The 22,642-nt window shown below is 38.5% G+C and overlaps 1 protein-coding gene across 1 annotated transcript in view; it reads left to right on the forward strand.

Moving 5' to 3' along the window:
* The window catches only part of LOC123389960 (liprin-beta-1-like), a 57,424-nt gene that overhangs the window by 16,794 nt on the left and 17,988 nt on the right, over positions 1-22,642 (forward strand). The window contains 8 exon segments of the mRNA XM_045073055.1: positions 2,569-2,661; positions 4,603-4,717; positions 6,794-6,826; positions 8,143-8,204; positions 11,361-11,445; positions 15,411-15,565; positions 20,744-20,859; positions 21,824-21,880. Coding sequence (XP_044928990.1) covers positions 2,569-2,661; positions 4,603-4,717; positions 6,794-6,826; positions 8,143-8,204; positions 11,361-11,445; positions 15,411-15,565; positions 20,744-20,859; positions 21,824-21,880 — 716 coding nt within the window.

Below are 22,642 nucleotides of genomic sequence, written 5' to 3' on the forward strand. Positions count from 1 at the left end.
AGAGATTATAAACTATAATCTGATCAACCTCATTACATATAACAACAAATAAAATAGTCCTTAAAATTAAAACCGAATTGAATATGCTCTTTCCTATTTTTGTTCCCTTAATAAAATGTTTGGTGGGGGCGCCTGGCTGGCTCAGTCAGTAGAGTGTGCAACTCTTTTGATTTCAGGGTCATGAGTTCAAGCCCCATATTGGGTCTGGAGCCTCCTTTAAAAACAAACAAAAGTTTCCCTGGCTGTTTCATGAATCCAAAATTCCTTAACTTTGTCTTAGAATTTTAGATTATTTTGGAGATTAATTTCTAAGAAAATATTGGAGTGGGGGGGGAAAATACAGGCACTTCTGAAAGATTAAGGGTAAAAGTCTTGAAATCCTGGAATTTTGAAGACTTGCCTGGAATGGCTGATAGGAGATGCTTAACACTATTCAACAGTGCCCCCTTCTGGTAAGAGTACAGATGCCAGAAATTACGTTTCTGCGCAGCCTGAAGTTTCTCGGAGAGGGAAAAGGGACTAGTAAAAGGGGTTTTCTTTTTATAAAGAACTGAATTGGAAATAATTTGAATTCCATTATTTTAAAGTCTTATATTGAGCTATTTCCAGATTTTCCAGCTTGAGTGACTGTGGAAAAACAGGACTTCTTTCAGGTTGGAGATTTACATTCATACTTAGTGTTGCCAGAAGGGAAATTTGGGTAGGGTTTGTTTGTTTGTTTGTTTGTTTGTTTGTTTTTTAACAGAAAAATTATCTCAATTTGTAATTGTGGTTTTTTTAGTTACTTCTTTTTGCAAGTTGTCACTGTTTCTAAAAGAAGAGTTAAAATAAGACAATACCAAATAGGAATTCAAAGCTGCTAGCCATGAAAAAGTGGCAAGATATATATTAAAAAGACCAGGAGATGAAGGAAGGTCACTAAGAATTCTAGTATGCAAGAATGATTAATAAATGGGGGATAAATAAATGGGAGAAACTGACTTTTTCCTTAGACTTGAATCGAACCTCTAGATAAGGAATCACAGCTAAAATGTTATTAAATGATGTCAAACAGTTCCCTCATACTGAGGTACTGTACTGTACTAATAACAACTGTACTAGGGGCACCTAGGTGGCCCTGTCAGTTTAAACCTCTGACTTGAATTTTGGCTCAGGTCAGAATCTCATTGAGCCTTGCCTAGGACTCCATGCTTAGCGGGAGTCTGCTTGAAACGTCTCTCCTTCTTCCCCCCTCTTTAGGAAAAAAAAAAAAGAAAAAATAATTATAATAATAACTAATGAGTAATTATTATATAGTACTGTTAAGTAATTTAGGAAAGGCATCCCTCTCCCCATGTGTGAATCATTACTCATAGAAGTTTAGTAAGAAAGTTTTGTTTCTTATGGTATTGCTTCTTTTTTATGGCATTTTTGTATAGTTCTGTCATCTGTTTATTTGTGGCTCATGAGTAGAGGACTTGTAAAATGAGGAATAAAAACATGTTAAGCATTGGTGGAGTCTTGGTGGTTTGTAATAAAAAAAGAAATCCTTTCCACAGTATTTGAAGTTGGTATTGTATGGCATTCTGATTCCCTTTTCCTACTCTCTGGGCTCTAGACAAAAATATGTTACTGTTTCTTAGAACACTTAGACAAGTTTTACAAGCAAATTAGTTTTTGTTTTGTTTTGTTTTTTTAATGTGAAAGAGAAAAGCTTCTGGCTGTATTTGTATTATGAAAACCTTAGGATTATTTTCTTTTTCCTGTTCCAAATGTAACATTCATGTTATGACAATGTATTTGTAAATTACAGGGCCCTCATCCACCCTCAAGCTGAGAATCCTTGGTTTAAAAGGTTTACATTTCAAAAAAAAAAAACAATAAAAGGATTTAAATTCCATTCCATTCTCCCAGACTGGGTTGATGAACAATCTATATTTTTTGTTAGACAAAGGAAGAAATTGTAAAATATTTTTATAAATAATCCACAGATCACTGAAAAGGCCCTAAAAGTAATGGCTTTACTAAAGAAAATTTTTCTAGTTAATTTTTAAAGTTGGAATCTATATGGTGATTTTTAGTCCAGAAATAGCTGATGATTGATGTATGCGATTGGCTACCTTTGTTAATCAAAATTGAAAGTCACCTTTTAACTCTTAAGCATAGGAGACAAACTGAGGGTTGCTGGAGGGGGGGTGGGGGGGGGGGGGGATGGGGTAACGGGGATGGGCATTAAGGAGAGCAGTGATGTGAAGAGACTGGGTGTTCTATAAGACTAATGAATGACTGACCTCTACCTCTGAAACTAATGATACATTATATGTTAATTATTTGAATTTAATTTTTAAAGAATTACCTTTGATTTCCATAATCTCATGATTGTGGGCCAGATGCATGGAGAATTTAAAATAGTGTTTTAACTAGAAAGATGCTTTGGGCCTCAGGTAGATACATTTATTTCCATTTGTCTGATCCAATTCCTACAACCTGAACCCAGGGGCTTGTTGACTAGGTTTCCAAGCTGCTATTTTGGCCTACATAGGTGTGTTGTTGCTTTCCTGATATGTTTCATTGTTCCTCCTTTGACAGGGGCTAATGCAAGAGATCAATGATTTGAGGTTAAGAGTCAGTGAAATGGACAATGAAAGACTTCAGTATGAAAAAAAGCTGAAATCAACCAAGGTAAGCTTTCTCAATGGCAAAAATGTGTAAACAGCCTGACTCACTTACCTATGATCCATAATACAAGTTCTCAACTCAATAGATGATAAAGAAGTTATCTTACAAGTGAATGAAATTTCCCCCCAAGCTGGAGACTTTCTTGAATTTGAACACCACTATTCTGAATTTTTAAAAATTGGGGCTTTAACTAATCTAGTGAAACATAACCTGTTATTTCTGTTAGTTAACCTAACCTCCTTTATAAACCGATACTATTTTCTTGGATATTTAGGCTTGTCTTTTTCTATCTGTGGTTTCTTTCACACCTCTGTCTCTCTACCAGTCTTTAATGGCCAAACTTTCTAGCATGAAAATCAAGGTGGGTCAGATGCAGTGAAAAGCAGCGGATGGAACAAAAATGGGAGTCCCTGAAGTGTGTAGTAGACTTTGGGGAATGGGGGTCCTGGGCCTGTTTGCTTTTCTGGCTTGCGCTGTTTTGCCGTGATAGTTTTTTTAGTAGCATGTTTTTCAGTAGTGTGTGCTCTGTTTTTTCATTTTTTTTTTTTTTTTGTTTTTATTTTTTTATTTATTTTTTTAAAGATTTTATTTTTTAAAAGAGAGACATTGAGAGAGAAAAAAAGGTCAGAGAGAGAAGCAGACTCCCCGTGGAGCTGGGAGACCGATGCGGGACTCGCCAGGGATCATGACCTGAGCCCAGTGACTGAGCCACCCAGGCATCCCTGTTTTTTTAAAAATACATTTCAGCCAGTGCGATCCCTGATGTTGTTATCAGAAAAATGAAATAATTAATGAAAAATAACAAATGGGCAAAATAAAAATATTCATTTAGAAATTTGATCTCATTCTCTTAGAGTACCTGAGATCCAAGCTTGGTAAAATAGTTGTAAAAATGCACCTGGAAAAAGATATCCATTTTGCCTCAGACTGCTTCTTCCTTTGGGACTTTCTTACAGGTTAACTGTATCGTGACAGTGAGTTGAAATTACTGCTGTAAAGAAGCTTTTTGCCAGTGCTACTGAAAATTCCTTGTACTTGGGATCCATGCCTATCATAAGTAAAAAGTATAGGGCTAGCTTTCTTGCTTCTTTGGAGATCTCATAATACTAAACACAATACCTACCTTAAGAGACTGAAAATAAAATGTTTATCAGTTATAAAAATACACTTATTAGCACTGCAGAGCTTTATTTTCTGTGCTAAAATACAGCCAGCAAAATTTCAGTTTGCTAAAGCTAATTCTTCACCAAAATTAAACTGAAAATTTAACATTAGTAAATAGAATATTGGACTTGGAATCTTTAATAGCTACATAGTAGACAAGAAGGGGGGGATTTAAAATCTGTTAAATCTTTTTTCCATTGTTGTGGGAGACTCTGTCCTTTTATTTTGGTGATGAAGATGAATTAGTTAGTCCCATGATTTGGCTAACATTGTTCATCACTTGCTACCTTACCCATCAATTAAGCTCTGCCTTGTTCATGCTCAGGGAACATGAATGCCATCTTGAAATACTAAATAAATCTCAGTCAGGTCTTGATATATATTTTCCAATTTGCATTTTATTTTGCTTTTATGACACTCGGGGTCTAATTTGATTATCATCCTGGATTAACTGGGGGAGGGTTTTTTTTTGTTTGTATAACATAAGCTTTAAAACTTAGGGCTACTCAGGTCCTAATTACACTTTAAAGCATTTTGTTTTAATTTGGTCACACAGAAACTTGAAACACTTATTCCAGAATTATTAGACATCGACCTTCATTAATTGTCTTGCTTCCTGCTTCCTCTTGCCACTGTCTGGTTTCTGAAGTCTGCATCTAGATTCCTATCGTTTTTTGTTTCATTCCCAAAAACTCATTATTGACTTAAGAGTTAACATGCTCCCTGAATATTCTCCTTTAGTCATAATTCCCTGTTGTAAAACGAGCTTATCATTTGTAGGACAAACTGGCATCTTTAAAAGAACAGCTGGAAGAGAAGGAATCTGAAGTAAAAAGGCTACAGGAAAAACTGGTGTGCAAGATGAAAGGGGAAGGAGTGGAAATTCTCGATCGAGGTGGGCACATACATTTGACATTTGTTCTCTTACTTTCTTAGAAACCTCCCTGTGCAGCCCTCCCTTCCTCCCCACACCTGCAAAAGAACCCCGTGTCAGTGGTGAGTCCTTTCAGAGAAAGGAGAAGGGTGGCGGAAACCAGCTGAGGCCAGGACAGCAGGGCCTCCTCCGAAACTCTTCCCTGTGCCTGGGGATCTAGTAGCTTCCTCTTCAGCAGCTGGAGGAGAGCAACTCTGTACTTCATGCGGTGTTTATTATGCATTACTAAGTTGTGAATTCTGTTGAGACAGTTCTTGTTCTGATGGCAGTACAAGGAAGGGATAGAAAGCATTAAAAGGGAACATTATCATGTCCCAGGTTTAATCTCCCTCTGAACTGAACTTGAAACAGCACGAACTAAGAGATTTATAAACCGTTCCTACACTTTTGAGGGAAGAGAGGAAAGGACTTTGCATCTTTGGAAGATCAAGGAAAATTTCTTATGGTGGACTGAGCCCTCAACCTGCTAGAAAGTAAAAATAATCCTCTTTTTTGAAAACGTGTGTGAATTTATCAAAAATTTTTCTCATAACTGAGGAAGTTTGTCTTGAATATTGTATGGACTGTCATTTTTAATACACGTTATATGTGATAGAAAATAACTTGAATGAAATGTGTTTTTTTTTTTTTTTTTTTTTTTTTTTAAAGATTTTTTATTTATTTATTTGACAGAGAGAGAGATCACAGTAGGCAGAGAGGCAGGCAGAGAGAGGGGAAGGGAAGCAGGCTCCTGCTGAGCAGAGAGCCCGATGCGGGACTCGATCTCAGGACCCTGAGATCATGACCTGAGCCGAAGGCAGTGGCTTAACCCACTGAGCCACCCAGGCGCCCCTGAAATGTGTTTTTTATGTTATATTTGGAAATATAAATGCACAGAACACCTGACAACACTAGGTTTGATTTAACCTTTCTTTGCTATTATAAATCACTGTGGCATGCAAACTACAAAGCAACTTCTGACTCTTGAAACTAAAAATTCCATTGAGTGTAGCTTTAGTACATTTTTATGTGAGCATCGGTAACCTCACTGTCTGAATAATGAAGGGCTTCAGTTAGGTTACCTATAATGTCTTTCTTGGTTCTAGAATACCCTGGCTTTATATCCCTGTAGTTGTAATTCCCTATGGATCAGAAAGCTAACTCATCAACCATTGAAGGATTTTCCCCCCCTTGTGTATTTTGGCATATAATAGAATTCTGGCGTTGTGTTTTTTTTTGTTTTTTAAGGAAGCTCTACACTCAACATGGGGTTGGAAACACACCTCCCCGAGATCAAAAATCACATACTATATACTGACTGAACGAACCAACAAGGCATCCCTAGATTTGTGTAGTCTTTAAAGGACGTTCACAGATAGGTCATGCCTTTAGGGTTTTAAGAATAAAATGGAATCATATTGTGGGCTAGAGGACGTGTTGGAGTAGTGGTTCCCAAAGACGGACACTGGTCTATGAACTGCTTATCGCCAACACACAGCCCGATAAACACAAGAGTCGGGAGCAATGTTTAGAAACTTCATAGCAATCTGATGTTGGCATAAGATCTCACTGCGTGATCAGTGGACTCATCTCATTGAACGGGAGGTAGACCATGTCAGAGTCATTGAATTTGAGTGGTGAGGTTCATGTGTCCTAAGCCAAGTGCTGGGCACATTCAGGAAAGCCATGTGCTGACCCGTAATGGAAATGTTACAACCAAACATCACTAATGGTGTTTTCACCCCGTAGAGTATAAGGACTGCTTGTATTCCACAGACCTAACTTTAATATGCCAGGAAATCAGGGTTCACAGAGAAGAAGTGACAGAGGTAGGAACTCAAATCTAGGTCTTTGGATGAATTATATTCTCTTTCTAACCTTACACAGAGCATCATGCATTGCAGTACCATTCCTAAAGCCACAAAATAGTGTTTAATATTCAGTTTTTATAGGGTTAGCTTCTTTATCTTAGGCAAAAGACTAAAGAATAGTACTTTAAAAATATTTATTGTTGTAATGTATATACTAACTTCCAATTCGATGGGTTTTCCTGCACAGATGAAAATTTTAAGAAGAAGCTCAAAGACAAAAGTAAAGTAAAGTACAAAAGTAAAGTACTACTTGGACTGTTCTTTGCATGTGTTTTAAAAACATTTATCTCACCAAAGATGTGAAGTTGCTTCATCGATAAGCTCTCCATTTCTTCAGAGTGCACAAAATAGAGCGTATATAAACAAACAGTAAAAACAAGGAGTAAAAGGTCATTTTGCTGATTCCCCCCACCCCCGATTCAGCCCTTTTGCTCCACAGGGTATAGCAGAACACCCAGAGTAACAGTGGGGAGGAAGAATTTTTTTTGTAGTTCGGGAGACAGAGTATCAGAGGAGAAAATTACTTTTCAAGGTTTTGTAGCCCACTTCTTCCCTGAGATCCACATTAGGAACTAAACATACCCTGTTGGTGTTAGACAAGAGATTGTACCCAGGCTGATTAACAGAACCCAGATTATCTAATGCATCATCGAGATAAATCATTAATTAATAGACTCTTTCCTCCAGATGTTGAATTCTTACACCCAGAGAATTGGGCATCAAAAAAAAAAAAAGGCAATTTCTACAGAATATACCTTCATATTGAAAGTGTTGTATCAGTGATGAATGATGCATTTTAAAACTTACCTTAAGTAGTAGTTTGTTTGTTTGTTTTTCTCAGAAGCAGGTAACCTTAGCTCAATTTTTTTTTCTGTTTGAATTTTTTAAATTTGTGATTTCGTTTTAGGTTGACATTTCATCTTAAAATATTGGTTCTTTTATTATTAAAGTAATGTGCTTTTGTATTTGACTGTCAAATTTTAAGGAAAATCACATTTACCTTTTAAAATAGTGTCAGAAATGATGTTTATAGATGAAGCAAAGTACTTATCCTTCTGTATGGAACCTACAACCAACTTCATAGCATGACTGCTATAGATGCCACATTCCATCAGGCTCTTGCCATTCATGCCTCCATCTTGGTTAAAACTGAGTATCCTGTCCTCTGCTTATGTCATTGTGTACACCGTCCATCGCTTTCGCCCACTGCTTTCTAGGTTTCTTGTTTCTTTTTTTTTTTTTAATTGAAAAGCTGTGTTTTCATGGTTGTAGCACTGAAATTTCACCTTCCGTGTTCTCGTGAGGATTTTGTTATTGCTTCGAGAGAGGGTAGTTAGCTCTGACCCATACTGTTTGCTTTCTGGAGTGATAACTATTCAGGCGACATGGAAGGTGTTCATTTTTCAGATTTTCCCCAAAAGAGGATATGGACGGTAAACATTTCATTAAAACACTTCAGTCTGAAGAGTCAGCCCCTTGTTATTGTCACACACCTTAACAAAACTGACTTCTGACGTGTTCTTGTGATATTTTCAGATATTGAAGTGCAAAAAATGAAAAAGGCTATGGAATCTTTGATGGCAGCAAATGAAGAAAAGGTATCTAGATGAAATTAAAGTATTTATGTGGGTGTGTACCACCATTTTGATCATTCCATGAGTTTTCTTGAGATATGCCAGGTTGGAAGAACCCTACACACTACTGATGTTGAGGGACAGCCGTTCTGCCTTTCTACCTTCATGTGCCTGCTCTCGGTGATGGCAGTTGTCATTGTGACTGTGTGGGTAGAGTGGTGACTGGCAGCACTGGGTCCACTGAGATCTCCCTCTCCCACCTCCCTGTGAATCTGGAAAAATGTTCAAGCCCTCAGATCATTTCTTTATATTCAGGTGGGAAATGAGAGAAAGGATACAGTCCATAGTGCATCCTTTCTGGGCTCGCATGAACTCTGAAAGGGGTGGTCCCTGACAACTGTTAGCTTCCCAATGAGGTTAATTTTCTTCATATCATTTTCTTCACACTCCTGGATTCTTTCACATGAGGGATTGTCTCTGTTCTCCTGAGAGGTGAGATACGAGAACAGAGGCATCAGTACCATGAAATAAAATATGGCCCTAGGCTGTCTTTTAGCTTTGTTGGCCAAATGCCAGGGACTCCAGAGTCTTCTTTCCTGTTGCTTCACTGATTTCATTCTGATGAGAGCAGGGAAACAGTGTCCTCTAAAGCAAGGTGTTTTTTCATGGCCTACCTGATCAGCCATATACCCAGCGGACAGCAACAGTCGGGTTCAGCTCGCATCATCAGAACTACTCTTACACCTCATGTTACTCAATGAATAGAACAAGGAGGCATTTTCCCAAGAAAAGAGTCATTTCAAGGAAGTAAAAAAACAAGCAACTGCCAAAGAACTTTGCCTTGATCTTTTTGTCTCATCTTGTTTCTTTCTCTAATTCTTGTGTTCTCTGTTTTACTCTATAGTTTTGCCGTTCATTCTCTTTATTTGCTCTTTATTAGGAAATAAACTCATTGCCCTCTCCACCCACCTATATTTAGGTTTCTTTTTGCTAGTCTTTACCACTGTGGAATAAAAAGGAAAGTCATTAGCAAGGGGCCCATGTAGTTTTTACTTTATGTTTTTTTTTTAAGATTTTATTTATTTGAGAGAAAAACAGCGAACAGGGAGCTTGATATGGGGCTTGATCCCAGGACTCTGGGATCACTACCTGAGCCAAAGGTAGACGCATAACTGACTGAGTCCCCTTGATGCCCCCATAGCTTTTACTTTTAAAAAAGTAATCACAAATTCATTTAGTCTTAATTTCTCTCTCTCAAAAAGCATCAATAACAAACAGATCTCCCAGTGTTGACTGAGGGCTTACTAGACATTCAAACTGCTTTAGGAGCACCAACGCTGACATAAGTTTTTAGTAGTTCCAGAAGGCTTCAAAGAGGTTGCATTTGAGCAAAATCTGAGGAAAGGCAAGAGTTGTTTATCAGGAAAACGAAAGCTGCTAAGGAAAGTATCTATGAACTAAACATGTCTCAAAAGCCCAGACTTGGCACAGCCTAGTGCATGTTGGGAAAGTTCAGAATGAGATAAGGTAGAGGGGTATATGAAGCTGACATTTACACAGGTTGACAGGGTTTTTGAAAACCTTATTTTGGATTTGAGGGCTCCTGGGTGGCTCAGTTGGTTAAGCACCTACCTTCGGTCAGGTTAACGACCACAGGGTCCTGGGATTGAGCTCCACATCAGGTTCCCTGTGGGAGCCTGCTTCTCCCTCTCCCTCTGCCCCTTCCTCCTGCTGCTTCTTCTCTCACTCTCACCCTCTTTTTGTCTCGAGTAAGTAAAAGTCTTTGAAGTAATTTTTTTGGGGGGGATTTGAGAACAAGTTTCTAGTTTGAGTAATGAGGTGAATGATAGTGCCCTCAAAGAGTTAAGGATCTCTAAATTTATTCCAAAATTCCAGGGGCAAATAATGAGCTTAATTTTAGAGACATTCACTTAGATGTGCTCATGGGACTTTTAAAAGGAGATTTCTCATAGAAAGTTGGAAAATGAATCTAAATTTGGGGGTTAATGTATAATTATAGATGGGGTAGGGAATGAACCCAGTCCATTTTAGGAAAAATACAGAATTATAGATTTTCGGAGACTAAGCTATAGTTGATATGTAAATTAGCTTTTGCTCCATGACAAATCACATTTATTATTTCTCATACTTCTGATGGTTGATTAGTGGGTTCTCCTGGTCTGGGCTGGCTTTGTTGATCTCTGCAGTTAGCTGGTGGGTGGGATGGGGCTGGATGGTCTAGGCTGGTGTGACTCACATGTCTAGTGATTAACATCCTTGCGTAGATTGGGCCCATCTGGGATGTCTCTTTTCCAAATGATATCTCGTCTTCCATTAGACTAGCCTGTGCTTCTTCACATAGTGAAGGTTCCCTGGAGCAGAGAGAGAGGGCAAACCCTAACCACATTTGTTGATATCTCTTTGACCAAAGCAAGTCACATGGCCAGGCCCAAAACCAGTGAGAGAAGAGCTAGGGAGCCCATTTTTTTAGGATCCACCAGAGTAGGGGTAAAGGACAAAATCTTAAAGCACTAACATTTTATAGACTGGGCTGGGTAGATAGTGGAAGTAGAATATCTATCTGGTCAAGGAATTAAGAAATCAAAATAGAAGAAAAGAAAGAGTGGAAAGAAAAGTGAAGGAAAAGGAGGAAAGAGTGGGGTCAGTCAAGTATCAGAGGTCAAATTAGAAAAAGGATGAAAAGTTCTCTTATTTTTAGTAAATATGAAGTCTCTGATGACTCTGATGACTAATTGGTACAACTTTGGCTGAGTGTTTTGAGCAGAGAAAGGCCAGATTATGATTGATGACAGCAGGTAAAGACAACAGGTGTAGTAGATCTTTCTTTCAAGACCTGCCCATAAGTTGGAGAGGAGAATAATTAAAGTTGATTTTTTTCTTGTTTTGTTTTTGTTTTGTATCTTATTACCTTGTTTTGTTTTTGTTTTTAAAGATGGCAGCTGAAGGATAGGATCTCTAAATTTAGAGGTACTTTTTCTCTATCTCTGATGTACGTAGGAAAAACTGGTAAAATGTAGATATTACCGGTTTGACTAAAGTTTAGAAATATTCCTTGAATAATGTAAATAATTCATGTCTCCCTATTCTTTGTGTTGCAATTACTTTTACTTTTACTGTTTAAAGTCATAGTTTAAAGATGACAATTTATTTTATTAATAGGATCGGAAAATAGAAGATCTTCGACAGTGCCTGAATAGGTACAAGAAGATGCAAGATACAGTGATACTGACCCAAGGTAAAAAAGGTACTGTAGCTCTATAGGTTTTTCTACTTTACTTGATTTTAAGTGGCTATGAACTTTAACATTTGTTTTCATTTTCCTGGAATATCCATTATTCCAAAATAGTTTGTTTATTCATTTATTCAACAATATCATTAGGAAACAATATCACACACTTTCTTGGTGAGTAGGCCAAAGAGAATACTGTGGACTGGTTGGTCAAGGAGAACCTCTGTGTGGAGTTCATCAGATAGCATTCTAGACAGAACAGTGTGTTCTAGAGCCTGTGGGGAGGGGCATCTGGGTGGCTCAGTGGGTTAAGCATCTGCCTTCAGCTCAGGTCATGATCCCAGGGTCCTGGGATCGAGTCCTGCATTGGCCTCCCAGATCAGCAAACAGTCTGCTTCTCCCTCTACCCTTCCCTCCTGCTTATGCTTTCTCTCTCTCTCTCAAAAATTAATAAGTAAATTTTATTCATTCATTCATTCATTCATTCATTCATTTATTAAAAGAGCCTATGGGGAAAATGGGCTCGGTGTATTTAAGTAGTAAAAAGACCGTTGTGACTGACTGGAAGGAAGTGATCAGGGGGAGAATGAGAGGAGATGAGCCGAGCGGATAGAAGTTAGCGTTGGCCAGGTCAGGCAATGTGAGGCATTCAGCTCTGTGAGCCCAGAGGGATCCACTGAAGGGTTTTTACAAGTTTGCGGCATTTTCGTAACAAATGGACCATATTGGGAGGAGGGAGCAGTATCAGAAGAAGAGAAGCCAGTCAAGAGGCTCTTGCAGGATTCCAAATGGAATGTTAATAATGGTACTGATTAGAAACACATTTTGGTGTTCGAACTAACACAGTGGTGTGACGAATTAGATGAGAGTGAAGAAGAGGAAAGAATCAAGAAAGACTGATGTTTTTGACTAAAGCGACCGGGGTGGGGGGGTGATGATTCCATTTACCAAGGTAGCGAAGCCTAGTGAGGGCGCACTGAAATGATTAAGGGGGGTTGTGTTCAGCTTTGAATGTGTTAAGTTAAAACATAAAATAAAACCAAAACCATAAGACATTTAAGTAAAAATAGTCACGCTTTGATGGGGATTAAGGAGTGCACTTGTTGGGATGAGCACAGGGTGATGTTGGGAAGTTTTGAATTACTATATTGTATACCTGAGACTAGTATTACACTGTATGTTAATTAGAATTAAAAACTTAATAACATAGTTATGCCTTTTGATGTGGTATTATTTTATAGGTGCATGGTTCAGTTGGCCATCCTCAAATGTGGAAAATCTCTGGGGGTCATTTAAAACAAAAGTGTTAAGAACTTTGGAAGTTTTCTCATTCATTAGCAATGCAAGGTGGGGTTATTTGCTCTAAAAGTAAACATGAGTAATAAATTTTTTCAGAGATACTTGTGAAATACTCAGATTTTGGAATTTCAATTTCGATGAGTTCAAAAAGAAAGAAAATCCTACTTCAGACGAGGATTTCTGAGAGGAGAAAAAAAATGGATCTTCATCTTATTTTCCACAGGACTTAGTGTATGTTAAAATTTTAAATACCCAAATGAGCAAGCAAATGAACCTCTGTCAGTGTTCTTACAGCGATTCTCATCACTCAGCATTTTCTCTGCCTTCAAGAGAGTGTCTCTTTTTAGACAGTATTGCAAATTAACAAGTGATTAATTTTTATGTAGTCATAACATTCATTTTTTTTTAAAGATTTTATTTATTTATTTGACAGAGAGAAAGATCACAAATAGGCAAAGAGGCAGGCTGAAAGAGAGGGGAAAGCAGGCTCCCTGCTGAACAGAGGACCCTGAGATCATGACCTGAGCCGAAAGCAGAGGCTCAACCCACTGAGCCACCCAGGCACCCCTGTAGTCATAACATTTAAAACAGTATTTGATTTTATAGAATCTCAATACTGTAGTTTTTATATTTAAAAATCAAAGGAAAACATTAATTTCTATAATTATGAAACATAAGAAAATCAAGAAAAGAGGTATTCTTCATAATTGCACTGACATGATCATTTTTGTCAGTTTCATGGGGTTTTTTTGTTGTTGTTGTTGTTTGTTTAATCTGGTTTTGTTTTAAAATAGACTCCATGACCAGCATGGAGCCCAACATAGGGCTTGAACTCACGACCTGGAGATCAAGACCTGAGCAGAGATTGAGTCTGACGTTTGGAGCACCTGGGTGGCTCAGTTTGTTAAGCGTCCGACTCTTGCTTTCAGCTCAGCTCATGATCTTATGGGTCGTGAGATCAGGCCTTACCTTGGCTCTGCACTCAGGTGGAGGCTACTTGAAGATTCTTTCCTTCTGTCCCTCCCCTGGCCTGTGCGTGCATGCAATGCTCTCTCTCTCTCAAATAAGTAAATAAAGCTTAAAAAAAAAAAAAGAGAGAGAGAGAGAGACACTTAACCGAGATACCCAGGCACCCCTCCTGTACTTTTATTCATCTAATTTAATGCATATAAAATGTGTAGAAAAAGGAGGTTGTTTTTTGTTTTCTTTCCCAAAGTTAATTGTATTATTTTACATTGCCAACAGCAATGTATCACTTGCCAACACTTGGTATGGTATTTGAAACTTCACAATCCTGTACATTTGATATGATTTTGATTTAATTGGTTTAGTGTTTAAGTATTCTCATCACAAGTCCCTCATGATGAAAAGTATTGGACATCTTATCATGTACTTACTGACATTTGTATATTAAAAAGAGGGAGTTTTTAACCACCATTGAAAATTATGTCCTGTTCTAATAAATAGTTTATAAACAGTGATTTCTAACTAGTATTTGTATTTACTTAGTCCTTAGAGAATGCGAATAATACCTACATTTTAATGAAATTAGAATAAATGCCTAATAAAAATATAAGAAGGTAAGTCTAGTTAACAGCTTTAAATGAGTTTAGGATTTTGTACTATTCAGAGAATAGTGTTTTAAGCATCATTTTTTGGTTTTAAAAAAGAATATCTGACATAATTGTTCAGCAGCTAATCCTTTTCATTGCTGAAGATGTAGAAGTAGTTCTCAAAGTTGGCCACTTTCCTGGGTATGTGGTTGCATTTGTCCGTAAGGCTGTTCTTTCTTCTTTAAAATAAATGGCACACTTTAATTAAAAAAAAAAAAAAAAATAAGGGGCACCTGGGTGGCTCAGTGGGTTAAGCCTCTGCCTTCGGCTCAGGTCATGATCCCAGGGTCCTGGGATCGAGCCCCACATCGGGCTCTCTGCGCTGCAGGGAGCCTGCTTCCTCCTCTCTCTCTGCCTGCCTCTCTGCCTACTTGTGGTCTCTGTCGGATAAATAAAGAAAAAATCTTTAATTAAAAAAAAAATAAATAAAATAAAATAAATGGCACAGAAGGATCATCTTAAGGAATCAGAAGATTGCCTATTGTTGTTTTTTCTTCTTTATATGTATGTGGTTTTTGTTTTGTTTTGTTTTGTTTTGTTTTGCTTTAAGAACACAGAAATGATGATGTGAGTGCTGTGAAATGTGTAAACCTGGCAATTCACAGACCTGTACCTCTGGAGATAAAAATACATTATTAGTTTATTAAAAATTAATAAAAAAATAACGACACAGAAATGATGAATGATGAATATTGAGTTTCTCATGGTGACTGTGTTGCTGTTCAGAATTAGTTTGTTGTACCACTGATATTGTCCAGCTTGGTTGTTTCTGAACTAAAATTTGTAAAGCCCCAAATTCTGAAACAAAATTAGGGAAGGTTGTTGGACTAAATGAACTTCTGATTTCAAGGCTGTGAGTCTGTGGTAATAGCTATTAATACCACCCTCAGGCTCCAGGTGCTCATAGTTTAACATTTCTCCTAGAGGTCCTCTTGTTATTTTTCTAAGGATTTCAAAGGAAACTCACTTTTGATTTTTGAGGATGGGAAAAATTTTTATATTCAGTTGGTATTCTTCCTCCAAAAATGAAATGTAAATGAAAAGCTGCCATTCTTCTCCTTTTCCTAGACCAAGATGGCGACTTTGACGGTCTGCTCACTTCTGGTTCCGTCTCCACTTTGCTGGATGCGCAGGGTTTTAGTGACCTGGAGAAAAGTGTATCATCTACACCAGTCACGGGATCTCCCAGTTGTGACCCATTTAACACAAGTGTTCCAGAAGAGGTATTTACAGACTCTCAACATTATCTTTGTAGCGAAGAGACTGTGTCATTGAAGGTTAAAATGCTGTTGACAGCAGGAAAGACCTGGGATCTTTTCTCAGTGTGGCTACTGACTGAGTCTTAGCAATTTTCATGTCAAAACTCAGTCTCCTAGGACTTTATTTGAAAGATTGGTTTTTCCCCCCTCTTTAATAAATAAATACCTTGGGCAATGTCAAAATTGCTTAAATAATTCAGGAAGAACATGGGAGAAAGATGTCATCCTAAATAGATTACAATCTACGCAATAATAATCTTTATTAGTAAAGAACAAATAGGGAATAAATGAAGAGGGATAACGTGAGATTATATAAAGAAGTTGGTTTTAGTCACTTCCAATGTTGTCTCTGAAAAATTCTGGTCTAAAATCTTCCCTGACTTCTTTAGACTTGGAAAAAAGCAGCTGGACAGGAATATTTAGTCTTGAACTCATTTACTTTTCTTTCACACATCAGACTGGTGCCAAAATCTGTTTCCATTACCTATTGCAAACCACCCCAAAAATTTGTGGCTTGAATGACAGCACTTGTTTTGCTAACAAATGTGTGATGTGGGTAAGGCTCAGCAGGAGCATTTCTTCTTCGCTCCACTGGGCAATAGTTGGAATGGTGTGAAGGCTGGAGGCTTGAGTCATCCGAAGGCTACCCATTTTTATATCACATGGTTGGTTGGTACTACTGTTGGACAGGACCTCAGCTGAGGCCCTAGCTGGAAATACCTGTGACTCCCTGGCTTTCTTCTAGCAGAGCGTTTAGATCCTAAGGATGAGCATCCCAATAAGAGGACTGGGCATATTTATATCATCTTTTATGCTATGACTCGGAAACCCTGTGGCATCTCTTCTCCTGTAGTCACAGGCCCACACACATTCACAGAGAGGAAACAAAGACCCTACCTCTTGATGGACAAGTAATATCACATTTGAGAAGAACACATGGGATGGCATATACCCCTACGACCATATTCGACTAGTACAACTGCCCTCCACTCTCTGGCTACAATCATTTATATCCCTCCCCCATGCAAAATGTCCTCATCCCCTCGTCAAAGACCTCTTGGTCTTATTCCAGTCAGGCTTCCGCATCCCAAGACCTTGTCATCCAGACCCGGTCAAGATGTAGGTGCAGCTGCTCAGGTTTGGCTTCTCGAGTAGCACTCCATTCCATGTAAAGAACCAGGAAATTCAAGGTCAAGTCATTTGTCCCCTACACACCTGACATGCAGTGGTGGAATGGGCATAGTAACTACTGGGCATTCCCATTCAAGAAGAGGGAACATAGACATGGAAGACACCCACGTATCATTAGTCAGTAGCAGTTCCCAAATCCAGCCAGGCTCGTGTGGCCAGTTCCTTGACAGGGCCCAGACCTTTGGGCTCTTGGTTGTTCCTTGGGAGTCATCTTTCCATTTCCAGGAGAAAGAACCTGTAATTGCAGATGAGTTGTTTTCTGCAAAAGTATCTATACGGGTCTAGGGCCTTCTGCCTTCTACTATCTCTGTCCCTCTTGGTTCTATTTGGTATAATATTTTATTCATTTGGCATTTCTTATGAATCAATTTATAATCCACTCCGTCAGGTAAAGGATATCCACAATTATCTTCACCATAAGACTTTCTCTATCTTAAGTTTTCTGTATGGCTGCTATGGAATATCCCTCTGTTTTTAGAGTTGTCGAACTTTTTGAAGGTTTCAATGAGACAGCTGTACCTTAAGTCTTCCTGAGGTCTTAACCTAGGCACACCCGTGGCTTCCTGACAGCACCTCCCTCTTTGCCCTAGAACTTTTAATTTTAGTGCAGTGTACTGTCTAGAGAAACTGGGAATGGGAAAAATTGTTTTTGTTATTGTTGTTTTTGTTTTTTAACTAAATAGTCTTGACTACCTTATGTTTTCCAATTCCCCCTTTGGTCGTCTTTCCTTTAACATATTACTGTATTCAGTGAGAAAAAAAATCAAGTGGCATCTTTTCTTTTCCTATCTATTCCTGCTGATTACCTAATGAGAAAATGAAATTTGAATTGCATGAAAATGAATTCAAGGAGGAAACATTTCTCTCTTCACTATAGGAGAGGGCTAAAAGATGTCAGTCATAAGGATTACTGGGTAGGGGAAATTGGAAGGTGGTGATCAAAAGGTACGGACTTCCAGTTATAAGACAAGTGTGCTGGGGGTATAAGGTACAACGTGATGACTATAGTTAACACTGCTGTCTGTCTGGTATGCTGGAAGGTTGGTAAGACTGTAGATCCGAAAAGTTCTCATTGCAAGGAAAAAAATGTGTTTTTTTTCCCTTTCCTTTTCTTTTTTCTTTTTAATTTATACGGTACTGCATGTCAGTGATATCCCAATAAAATTGGAAAAAAGAGGCAAAGGATTAGTTAAGGAATAAAAAATATTTTAGAGGGGGAAATAAAAAATATGTTAGAGGGGGAAAATCCCCTAATTGCTAATTATATTTCTACTGAAGGGAAAAATAACATTTGACAGTCAATGAGTATGCTTGCTGCCTATTTACAGAATGGCAGATGTTACATGTAAGATTTGCCCAGATAGTCTCTTTAAAAAAAGTCTTTCCTATGTGAATTGTATTTTAATGAGATTTTTCGTTTGGAACCAGAATGATTTGATGAGGATTGAGTGTGTTCAGCCACATTGTTAAAGAAGAGCTAGGAGGGAGATTGGAGTTGGGAGTTAAAGTCCTAAGTTCAAAACGAAATCAAGGAAATGGATCAGTTTGTTAGTGGGCCATTTCCTTCCCCATGTTAGGAACCCGGGGAGCTACTGTGAACTTGACAACACAAGGGATGATGGCTCAATAATTCGCCCAGAACTAATCATAAAGATTCAAATTAAAAAAAAAAAAAGAAAAAAGATAGTGAAGTAATCTCCTATTTTACAGCAATAGGATTTCTTAAAGAACAAAATTCAGGGGCGCCTGGGTGGCTCAGTAGGTTAAGCCTCTGCCTTCGGCTCAGTTTATGATCTCAGGGTCCTGGGATCAATCAAGTCCCACATTGGGCTCTCTGCTCAGCAGGGAGCCTGCTTCCTCCTCTCTCTCTCTGCCTACTTCTGATCTCTCTCTGTCAAATAAATAAAATCTTTAAAAAAAAATTCAGCTGAGAAAATTTTTAACACAGGGATGATGGCTCTGTAAATTGCCCAGAACTAATCATAAAGATTCCAAAAAAAAAAAAAAAAAAAAAAATCGCGAAGCAACAAGATCAGACTTGTTGTTAAAGAACAAACTTCAAATGAGTAAATTTGCAACATCTTACTGGCTTTATTCAGCAATTTATGAATCAGGCAATGTCCGTTTTAGCAGATGGAAAGGAACTCTACGGATCTGTACAAAATGAAGGGCTTTTTTAGGCCTAAGGAAGCAGGAGCAGAGGATCAGGCTGGTCATTTGCTGGTTGGTTAAGTAGGGTTACTTTCCTTAATGTGCAGCAAAGAGAAGTCTCGGGGCGGGGTGGGTCAGGTAACTTACTAAGGGCAGGCAAGTGCCGATTGGTTGACCTAGGTCTGCCTTTTCTGGGAGTGCCGAGCACGGAAACTTAGCTAAGCTTGGGTTTACTGACATGGAGCTTAACATGAACCACTCCATCTTGGGCCCAATCAGATTATTTCAACAGACTTCACATGTTATAACCTCTTAGTGTCAAGGAATGAGACCACCGCTCAGTAACTGGACAAAAAACCACAGAGCTAAATGTATTGCTTATTTAGTTACCTCGGTGAACTTTGTTGGTCAGGGACAGTCTCTTTGATCATATGTGGGGCATGTGGGGTTGCTTGGAGCTCAGGGATTGAGGGACTCTCAGAGGCTAGAGAGAGTTGACATCCGCTGTGGATGTGTGGTTACAGAGGTGAGACTGTCATTGATTGATTGGCATCTAGAAGTGTGTTCCAGGTTGTAAGTCCCTACCTTCCTGGCTGACTTCAGAAGGAGGGACGGTCACTGATTGGTTGGTTGACTGGCAGACTGAATTCACTGAGGAAAATTTTATTTTTTTATCACAATATTTTTTAAGTGATTCATGTATTGTAGTTTATGATGGGCTCTTACACCATACTGCTCTACAGTCATCGAAAATTATTTAACCCCAGAGTATAAAATTTCTTCCATAGATTCCATCCTTAGGGTACACAAAGCATTTGTTTAGGAAGGTGTTTTTAGGCATTTTTGCTGTTGCTGCTGTAGTATTATTAAGCCAAGTGTTTTAAGTGGTATCCACAAAGAACTGGTTTGGGGGGTGCCTAGGTGGCTCAGTCGTTAAGTGTCTGCCTTCTGCTCAGGTCGTGATCCCAGGGTTCTGGGATGGAGCCCCTCATCAGGCTCCCTGCTCAGGGAAGTGGGAAGCTTGCTTCTCCCTCTCCCACTCCTCCTCCTTGTGTTCCCTCTCACCATGTCTCTTTCTGTCAAATAAATAAAATCTTAAAAAAAAAAAAATCTGGTTTGAACAACATTCTATATTAGACTAGTGATAGAAAATAAAGTGAAAACAGGTGTGTTTACAAAGCACTTTACCCAAATCTCATCTCAAATCATGACAACCCTGTCAGGTAGGCATTGCCATTCTCATGTTACAGAGGAGAAAACTGGTGCCCAGTTAAGTGACTTGCATAAGGTTAGAACCAAAGTTTTTACTAGGGCTTAAAGTTGTCAGGATCAACTATTGACTTACTTGATGGTATTATGTTTTATTCAGAACCAAGTTCAAAAATGACCTTCCTTGGGGCACCTGGGTGGCTCAGTGGGTTAAGCCTCTGCCTTCAGCTCAGGTCATGATCTCAGGGTCCTGGGATCGAGCCCTACATCGGGATCTCTGCTAAGCAGGGACCTGCTTCCCCCCTCTCTCTGCCTGCCTCTCTGCCTACTTGTGATCACTCTCTCTCTGTCAAATAAATAAATAAAAACTTAAAAAAAAAAATGACCTTCCTCCAGAATGTTTTCTCTGACTTTAACAGTCATTGATGTTTATATCCAGAGACCATTTTATAAATAGAAGAATAGTGTTTTTAAACATAGGTGTATGAAATTTTTTTGATGGACCATGTAATTGTCTCCGTTATTTTTATTTTATCTCTGTGACTTCTGTCTTATTTATTGGATTTTTTACTTTCTCTAATTACATTACAGTTCCACACCAGCATCTTGCAAGTTTCAATCCCTTCATTACTGCCAACATCTAAGGGCCTGGAAACGTCTGAAAGCGCAAAATTGCCTCCTCAACCAGAGACTTCATTCGAAGAAAGGTATGTCATTTATGACCCAACATTGCAATATAAATGTTCAGCAGAGTAGATCAAGCAAACACAAGAGTGCATTGCAATTTATTTACAGACACAGGTTTTACTGTGAGAGGCAAGAAACTGTAAGGCATGTGCCAGGGGACCAGTGTAAATCAATCACTACAGTCAGTTCTGGATTATTGAAATAAAGGGTGTGAAGCAAGAAGTCCTAGGGCAGGAGTCCAGGGAGGTGTGGTGTTCAGGTTAGAGAGAGATTTTAGGGGACTCAAGTTTTATGTCCTAAGTCATGGGGAGCCGCCAGTGGGTCCCAAGCCCCATAGCAATGGTCATGTGGCCCAGGCTGTTCGGAAGAAGGATTTGGGACAGGGATACAGTAGTTTCTCCATTAACAAGTAGAATTTTGAGGGAGCATGTTCTCAATTACTTAACCTTATAATGAGACCAAATAAAAGAAAATATAATAGAATATTTTAGGGGCACCTGGATGGCTCAGTGGGTTAAGCCTCTGCCTTTGGCTCAGGTCATGATCCCAGGGATCATGCTCTGCTCGGCAGGGAGCCTGCTTCCTCTTCTCTCTCTGCCTGCTTCTCTGCCTACTTGTGATTTCTCTGTCAGATAAATAAGTAAAATATTTTTTTAACCAAAGAAAATATAGTAGAAAATTTTAAAAGAGAGGGGCAGCTGGGAATCCTCAGTAAATTCAGCAGCTGACTCAATCTCAGCTCAGGTCTTATCTCAGGGTTGTGGGTTCAAGCCCCATGCTGGGCATGGAGCCTGTGTTTAAAAACAAAACAAAACAAAACAAAACAAAACAAAACACACATGACTGTTTTAAAAGAGAAATTGCTTCCCCAGCACAATTTTTTGTTTTTTTGACAGTTCTGCTTACTTAGAATATATATGGTCTTTTACTTGTGAAGCACACACATTCCATTTTTTTTTCCTTTTCTTTTCTTTCTTCTTTTAGTGATGGAAAAATAATCCTTGATGCTTCTGTTGAAACCCAGCCGTGCGATAGTCTTTCGTAAGTCATGTTCTTGAATGTGGAAAATGTCATTGATACCTGGGAGAGAGGAAGCTTCTGTGAAGCTTCATGTGAAGTGCAGAGATACTTGCTTTGAATTTCAGGTTTGCACTGGCTTGCATTTTGACCCTAGCAGAAAAGAGTCACAGAGAATGATGTAATGGCTGGAAAGGCTGCAGTAGTTTTTTGCATTCTCCATGTAGTAAACCGGTCCATTATCTATGTTTATCCAAGTTCAAGTCTGAATTAGGAAAATCTCTTACCAGAGCAGTATTCAAAGATGAGATCTTCTCTTTTCTCACCAATATCTTTTACTTTATTTGATACTGGACAAGTCTAGTAACTTATGTACACATGAGTACATGAGAATTGCCTTTTAAAAGTTTGTGTATGTGTGTTACTCTGCTTCTTAGAGCTTTTTTCTCTCTCTAAACTGGTCACCTGTTTCTGACTTCCATTTTTGAAAAGACAGCCCTGTACACTTGAATGCTAGTTATGTGAAAGGGAAAAAAATCTCTGGATGTTTACAGTGTCACTTCGCCTTTGCAAGGATAGCAAACAAATTATTATGGGCAGCCAGAGGGATTTTTCTTGTATGCCTCGATCAGAACTGTAAAATGAACTACTTGGCCAGATTCAGAAAATGGATTCCTTTGTGAATTGAAAAGTAACACTTCTGTCCTTTATTTTAATTACAAGGATTATATATAAATAGTATGTGAGTGTTTTAGAAGTTCCCTGGTATATTAACTAAAATTTAAA

Source organism: Mustela putorius, unplaced genomic scaffold (genome assembly GCF_011764305.1).
Source record: "Mustela putorius furo isolate JIRA1106 unplaced genomic scaffold, ASM1176430v1.1 tig00537227_pilon_pilon_pilon, whole genome shotgun sequence".
In the NCBI taxonomy this organism is placed as follows: domain Eukaryota; kingdom Metazoa; phylum Chordata; class Mammalia; order Carnivora; family Mustelidae; genus Mustela; species Mustela putorius.